The sequence below is a fragment of the Sinocyclocheilus rhinocerous genome, unplaced genomic scaffold (assembly GCF_001515625.1).
Source record: "Sinocyclocheilus rhinocerous isolate Xijiao unplaced genomic scaffold, SAMN03320098_v1.1 scaffold4136, whole genome shotgun sequence".
NCBI classification, from domain to species: domain Eukaryota; kingdom Metazoa; phylum Chordata; class Actinopteri; order Cypriniformes; family Cyprinidae; genus Sinocyclocheilus; species Sinocyclocheilus rhinocerous.
Window position 1 is genome coordinate 83,821 of NW_015638206.1, and position 8,413 is coordinate 92,233.

An 8,413-nucleotide genomic window follows, 5' to 3' on the forward strand; every position below is an offset into this window, starting at 1 on the left:
CCAGCTGTCGTTGTCATTTCTAATGACGTTGAGGCGTGAGGGCTAGAATGAGAGAGCACAACGGCACTGCATGTGTGTTAGATCCAGCGCTGTGTGTGAGTGTGTGTGTGAGTGTGTGTGTGTGAACGCTGCACATTTACCCGAGCGTATTCGATTTTCAGCGTGCAGCAGCCGGCATAGATGTCGGCCCCGTTGAGGGCGGCTTTGGCCTTCTGAGCGTTCTGGATGGATTCGAACGTGACGGCTGTCAAGGAAAAACTCCACAGAACACACACTTACAACACAACAACAACACAGCTTCAGCTGGGAGTAAACAGCATGTAAACGGGCTGCTGAAGCTCGTCTCGTTGCTGTGTGTTGCTGGGATACATGCATATTTAATGAGCGTGTGTAATGTGTGTCCGGGGAGCGAACGTACATCCAAAAGCACAAGCTGATACAAACGAACCTAACGTCTTAATGAAAGGCCATGAAGGTCACGTGAGGTTTAGGGACGTAAATATCATGCTCATCATCAGACTCCACACGTGCAGCATTTCCTTTTAAAAAACAGATTTAAAAAACAAATGCATTTTCAGATCTTTATATTATGTTTTTAGAGGGTAGTTTATGAAATTTTTGCATCAAAAAAGTTTCCAAATTTCCAAAAATAGAAATATAGAAAATAGAAATATTCATGTTATAATTACTAAATGTAAAATTAATGCTAACCTGTCTTATTTTGAAAAAACATAATTCCCAGTGTGCACAAACGTACCAGTTTAGTGCACTTTCCATTTCAGCGTTTACTTCTTTTTTTTATTCATATTTTTAACAATTTCTTTATTAGTGAAAAATACCTTGATGGGATAACAGAATCAAGCAGTTGTAATCTAAATGAATCTCTTTATGTTACAGTTTTAATTTTCAAATTATTATCTCATATTTATTCATTTTATCAATTTATCAAATCAATTACTAATTTAGTAATTATATTCTATATTAATAAATATAATATTAAAAATTTCAATATTATATTCATAATATGTTTTAATAAATTTCATTTTTGCATGTCCTTTTACTATATTTAAATTAAAAAAAAGTTTTTTTTTTTTTCTGTTTCTTTAAATACATTTTAAATAGTGTATGTTTAAATTAATTGATTTGAATAGCTGTTGATTATACACACACACACACGTCAAACTATTTGGCAAAATATTTATTTTATATTTTATACATGCAAATATTTAAGAATTTTAAGAGCATTTACTAGTTATTTGCAGCGCTTCATTGGAGTGGGCGGAGCTAAAGATTTCTTTTGGCAGAATTCGCCTGTTTCTGTTCTCTGATAGGTGAAGAATTCTCTGCAGAATCATGGGAAATGTAGTTTTTAATCATGAGTTCTGCTATTGAACAATTATTTAGAAAATAAGTTGAAATAATGCTGCCTGACGGCTTTGGAAGAAGCATAAACCATCGATTAACAGCCTCTGAAATCATAACTGGTCTGTGTTTAACGGTTTATGGTTAAGTTCTGATTGAAAATCGGCTGTAAGTGTGAGTGAGTGTGAGCACATCATCAGAAGGATATTCCACCATGGCCTGGATCCCGTTCCTCTTGAAGATCACGATGCGCAGCACGTTTCCGATCGGGTTACAGACCGTGTACAAAACATCCTAAAGAGGAAGAGCAGAAGCTGTTGAGAGTAGGGATGTCAATTTTCGATAATTTCCATGATCGATCATCGTTTAAATTAACAATCAATAAATGCTGCTTCCAACCACCAGCGGTGCTGCGGCAAAACACACTGCTGCTCACATGAAACATTTTAATGTGAGTATTATGACACAAGTGCGTTACAAAGCTTTGTTTATAAGAGAAATATTGGGTTAGCAGGCAAATGTTACATCGTGACATCGTTCGATACATTTAAAGCCAGACGGGGCTTTGTGTTCTGTTTTGCCAGTGAGTCACGAATTTCTACAAATGTAATAATATTTAAAGCTTCTTTTCCCAAATCCTCACCGTCTCACCCTCTAATTTTGCAGGTTTCTTTTATTGTTATTCACTTTTAATCACTGTTAAAATCGCCTCTCTTACTGTGCGGGTGGGAAATAAAAGATTTAGTGACCATGAATTAAGAATTCGTTCCCTCATTTTAGTTAAATCATTGGTTTTCTAGGGAACAAATTAGTGAAACATGGACAGTGGCCACAAATTAATAAGTCGTAGGAACGAATTAACAAGTTGTAGGAATTAATTATACACAGGCTATATATAAATATATATATATATATATATAGTAGTGCTGTCTAACGATTAATCGTGATTAATCGCATCCAAAATAAAAGTTTTTGTTTACATAATGTTCAAACAATGAAAGTCATTGGTAACCAGAACACCTTAGTTACCAACAGTCTTCAAAATACCTTCTTTTATGTTCCACAAAAGAAAGGTTTGAAACGACATGAGGGTAAATCCGAGAGTAAATGATGACAGAATTAAATTTTTTTGGGTGAAATTTCCCTTTAATGTTATTATTATTATTAATTAAATGATACTCTAAATAAGAAACTAAATCTGCCAGCAGGTGGCGGTTAATGTCTTCATTCGATTCGTTCAAACGGCTGATTCATTCAAGAATCCAGTAAACGGCTCTCTCAATGAATGGGGCTTTGAATCATTGATTCACACGATTCGTTCAAAGCGCGGATTCATTCAGAAACTAAACATCTCTGTGTTGTTCGGAGACGCACAACAGTTCTGCTGTGGCTTTAAAGGTAATGTTCTCTGCAAAATTGAACAAAAACACATAATATTGTGTTTAAAATATAACATTCTTATTTACTGAACTGTGGTATAAAATCACATTTGCACTCGTGATATTCGGGACAAACAGCACTCGTGTGATATTGCTCTCGCTGCTCGTGTGATATCGCTTATTGTATGATATAAATATGAGACAAAAACTCATACAGGGGCATTTTTGCACCAATATCTTGAATTTTAGGGCATAACTGCATTTATGAAGTTGTTGCCCTGCATCATATTTGTCAACAGTCAGCTGTATGAAATGTTAGATGATGTACAGGTCTGGGGGCGGGGCTAGTGCTTTAACTGCATTAAAATATTTTAATCGCGTTGTTATTTTTTTTCTAACTAATTAAGTTAACGCGTTAAACTGACAGCCCTAATATATATATATATATCTGTCCTGCTCGTGTCCACAGCCCTGTCAAAGCGTAGAGCCCGATATGAAACAATTATCAGGGGAAATTATAATTAAACATGACTTAGTTACTACATTTCAATACAAAAGAACTTTGTGTTGTTTCTGTTTTAATGTACTGTTAAAGTTTGGATCACACTAGAGGTGTAATTTGTACGTTAGTAAATTGTCACCGTCACTCACAGCCGCTTGCACGTGTTTTGCGCACGAGCAGCATGCAGCCCAAGATTAAACTGCTTAATCGACCATCGATAGCTTTAATTGATTGCATCTCTTATCGACAAATGGTCGATTAATCGTTGGCATCCCTAGTTGAGAGCGTGTGAGCGTCGGGAGGCTGAGGTGAGTGAGGCCAGGTTTACCGTAGTGATGGGGTAGAGCGGGTTCTGGATGGACAGCAGCAGCACTTTGTTCCCGCTGTTGGGGTCGTCGGCGTTGGTGGGCCGCGTGATGCGTTTGCTGGTGGAGTAGTTGAAGTAGGCCTGCTGTCCTGCGATGTAGACGGGCTCCTGCGAGCCACACGCCACGCAGCGGTCAGCGCTCTGAACCTCCTCGAACTCCACCAGAGCCTGCCGCTTGAACGGCATCATCATCACGTAACTGCAGGAGAGCAGCAGAACTTCACTAAAACGCCAAACTCACTGAAAACTAAAAAAAAAAAATAATAATAATAATGAGAGGACCGAACACCTGAGAAGAGATGATGCCAACCCTCAAACAACATACAAAACTACCAAATTTTGCTATAAGTTTAATCGCAACATATAATCATTGCTGTTAATAGCGTTCATCGTCTGTTTGATTACATGACATCAACTAACTGCATGATTTTTACTGTACATTTCTGCCATATCGACATCAACTTGACATTGATAGGCTACTACTAAATATAATGTAGAAACTTTAAAATACAAACTTAAATTTTCTGTAAAGCTGCTTTGCAACGATTTGTATCAGGAAAAGCGCTATACAAATAAATTTGAATTGAATTGAATTGTAAAAAATGACTAAAAATTAAACTAAATTTAAAGGGAAAACAGAAAGTGGAAATAAAATTTAATTCAAAATATTAACAAAAACTATAATAGTCATTAACTGAAACCATAAATAATTACTTGAAATAAAATAAAACTATACAAAAAATGTAATTTTAAACTAGGGCTGTCAAACGCGTTAATTATTGAGACTGTGGTGAACATGAAGCTGTTTGTCTGAGGAATGAAACACTCGTTAAAGCCTGTATCTGTTCATTCATTATGAGGGAAGAGCACCAAACGAATCTCTCGGCTGCTGAAACGAATCCCTTTGATGAATCAGATCAAATGAAAGCATCACTTTACCAGATGTTTCCGAATTTCTCCAAGGCCTCGACCAGATCGGCCTCCACCACGGATTCACACAGTCCTCGCACATGGACGACGGGAGACGGAGCGATGCGGTGCGTCTCAGAGCCGCTGTCCTGAGAACAGAGAGAGAACCCAACATTCATTCATTCATTCATTCATTCATTCAGCAGCAGCTTTTATCCTAACTAGCTGTTACGACTAATGACAGAAACACAGCATCATGAGAAGAACTGAATTACAAAGATCCAGAAAACCCCGAGATAATGCGGAGACACTGTGAGACGGCTGGAGAGTCAACCATCGCATAGAATAGACCAGCATTTATTTCGTAAAATGAAACAAAATAAATAGTTTTAAAATAAAAAAATACACTTACTGAAAATGACTTAAATCATAAAAATGTAAAATGAAAAAGAAATTATTTTAAAATTATCATACAAATATAAAAGTAAATCAATAAAAACAATCAAAATAAAACACTTTATTTGTTTACCTGCATTAACCAACATCAGAGAACGTGAACGTTCAGAAGGACTTCTGAACCTCTGCTCTAAACCATCATACTGACAATCTGAGTCAAATTTTACAGTACAGAACGATTACCATATTCATATACCGCAGTATTTACACGCTAAAACACTTGACAGAACACCATGATACTGTCTGGTTATTTTCATTCACAGTGATTTTCTCTCACAGCTGAACATGTTCATTTGGAGAACAGTGACTAAACACATTCAGAGAGAACAGCCTGCGAGGAAGAGACAGATGAAGGACATCCTGCTGTGATGATGATGATGATGATGATGATGAAACCGCAGTGGCATTAGAGCTGCTGTCCAACACACATTCACCACAGGAGAGGACAGGGAGAATGGGAGAAAACACTGTCATATTCATATATGATTGAGGAGAACATCAGTGTGACGGTCCTGATGCAGCGGCGCCTGTCTGTCTGATACTACTGCACGTACTGTAAGATTGAGTTTTTTTTTAAAGAAATTAATACTTTTATTCATCAAGGACGCATTAAATTGATCAAAAGTGACAGTAAAGACATTTATAATGTTACAAAATTTCTATTTCAAATAAACGCTGTCCTTTTGAACTCTCTATTCATCTGTGTATCCTGAAAAATAAAATGTATCACGGTTTCCACAAAAATATTAATGTTTTCAACATTGATAATAAACAGAAATGTTTCTTGAGCAGCAAAGCAGCATATTAGAATGATTTCTGAAGATCATGACACTGAAGACTGGAGTAATGATGTTGAAAATTCAGCTTTGATCACAGAAATAAATTACAGTTTAACAGAGATTCACATAGAAAACAGATATTTTACATTCTAATAATATTTTACAATTTTTTACTTAAAAATATGTGCTTTTGGTGCGGTTCTAATAGAATTCAGTAAGTATTCCTACAGATAAGAATGATAATACAAGCGCTGCTTTTCAGAAATAGAACCTAAGGGAAGCATATGAAGAAAAACAATATAGGGCCCAAAACAGAGCCCTGCGGGACACCATAAGTCAGGAGAACAATACCCAAGTGTAATTCTCCTACAATGACCCAGAAACTTCTGTTTTAAGATACAATTCAAAGCAACTTAGAGCATTTCCTCTAATGCCCACAAACTGCTCTGACCAAGAAAGAAGAACATGATGGTCAACTGTTTCGAATGCAGCACTTAAATCTAAAAGTACCAGCACAGCAGATTCACATTTAAGTCAGTGGGAATTAAAAGATCACCTAAAACTTTTCTAAACGTTTTCTAACATCTAAGATCAGGGTGAATGAAAGCGTCTCCAGGTGTGTCGTTCAGCTGTGGGGTTGTGGGACAGCAGGAGTTAAAAATAAACCATGTATGTATTTTTATATTTGTGAACTTCTTTTGTATGTACTATGCCTGAAAAAGGTCTGATGACTGAAACACTGCATATTAAAACCATTAAGCAAGTTCAAGTGGTGCACAAGATTTTATATATATATATATATATATATATACACTCACCGGCCACTTTATTATGTACACCTGTTCAATTGCTTGGTAACACCAATTGCTAATCAGCCAATCACATGGCAGCAACTCAATGCATTTAGGCATCTAGATGTGGTGAAGACGACTTGCTGAAGGTCAAACCGAGCATCAGAATGGGGAAGAAAGGGGATTTAAGTGACTTTGAACGTGGAATGGTTGTTGGTGCCAGACGGGCTGGTCTGAGTATTTCAAAAACTGCTGATCTACTGGGATTTTCACGCACAACCATCTCTAGGGTTTACAGAGAATGGTACGAAAAAGAGAAAATATCCAGTGAGCGGCAGTTATGTGGACGAAAATGCCTTGTTGATGTCAGAGGTCAAAGGAGAATGGGCAGACTGGTTAGAGATGATAGAAAGGCAACAGTAACTCAAATAACCACTCGTTACAACCAAGGTATGCAGAATACCATCTCTGAACGCACAACACGTCGAACCCTGAAGCAGATGGGCTACAGCAGCAGAAGACCACACCGGGTGCCGCTCCTGTCAGCTAAGAACAGGAAACAGAGGCTACAATTCGCACAGGCTCACCAAAATTGGACAATAGAAGATTGGAAAAGCATTGCCTGGTCTGATGAGTCTCGATTTCTGCTGCGACATTCAGATGGTAGGGTCAGAATTTGGCGTAAAGAACATGAAAGCATGGATCCATCCTGCCTTGTCTCAACGGTTCAGGCTGGTGGTGGTGGTGTAATGGTGTGGGGGATATTTTCTTGGCACACTTTGGGCCCCTTCGTACCAATTGAGCATCGTTTAAACGCCACAGCCTACCTGAGTATTGTTGCTGACCGTGTCCATCCCTTTATGACGACCGTGTACCCATCTTCTGATGGCTACTTCCAGCAGGATAATGCACCATGTCACAAAGCTCAAATCATCTCAGACTGGTTTCTTGAACATGACAATGAGTTCACTTTACTCAGATGGCCTCCACAGTCACCAGATCTCAGTCCAATAGAGCACCTTTGGGATGTGGTGGAACGGGAGATTCGCATCATGGATGTGCAGCCGACAAATCTGCAGCAACTGCGTGATGCTATCATGTCAACATGGACCAAAATCTCTGAGGAATGTTTCCAACACCTTGTTGAATCTATGCCACGAAGAATTAAGGCAGTTTTGAAGGCAAAAGGGGGTCCAACCCGGTACTAGCAAGGTGTACCTAATAAAGTGGCCAGTGAGTGTATATATATATATATATATATATATATATATATATCTCAGCGCAAGGTTTTTGAGTACATCACAGATGTAGAGATGGGAACATGATATGTTGATCAAATCATACTGTGTCGATACTAGCATTGCCTATATTAGCTGTTTATTTTTTTTAAATCTATCATTTTAATTCATCTCCATTAATTTTCACTTGAATCAGTTTTTAGCTTAATAACAAATCAACCATATAAAGGTGCATCTAGAAAAATCTGATGAAGTGAAGCACTTGTCTTATAAAACTTCCCATGTAAAACACACGTGAAACCACACATGCATCTGTATGTTGCTCTTATTTTGCAAGCATCAAACTCTCTTTCCATTTTCTGCTTTGCAAAACTCCTGATTGTTTGTCGACCACAGAGATCAACAGACAAACGGTGTGAACTTTCATAATAGCACTGCCATCTCAATCCAACGGCAGAAAAACACCTTCAGTCTCACGCTCAGCATGAAATCATGAAGAACGTCTGGTGAACGTCCGATGATCAAATCATCATCTAATAAAGGACTGAGATGAAAACATGTCCTGTCCTCATATAGAGCAGTCTGTCTGGATTATTTCAGTTTTTCTTCCTCCGAGACTCCCGCTGAAGA

At 37.8% G+C, this 8,413-nt stretch overlaps 1 protein-coding gene across 1 annotated transcript in view; it reads right to left on the reverse strand.

The window, feature by feature from the left end:
* Positions 1 to 4,698, reverse strand: part of LOC107749628 (heterogeneous nuclear ribonucleoprotein L-like) — a 17,127-nt gene extending 12,429 nt beyond the window's left edge. Inside the window, exons 1-5 of the mRNA XM_016564791.1 lie at positions 4,550 to 4,698; positions 3,572 to 3,809; positions 1,571 to 1,656; positions 141 to 237; positions 6 to 42 (exon numbers count right to left, since the gene is read on the reverse strand). Coding sequence (XP_016420277.1) covers positions 6 to 42; positions 141 to 237; positions 1,571 to 1,656; positions 3,572 to 3,809; positions 4,550 to 4,698 — 607 coding nt within the window. The remainder of the gene's footprint in view (positions 1 to 5; positions 43 to 140; positions 238 to 1,570; positions 1,657 to 3,571; positions 3,810 to 4,549) is intronic.
* Positions 4,699 to 8,413: the final 3,715 nt, after the last annotated feature.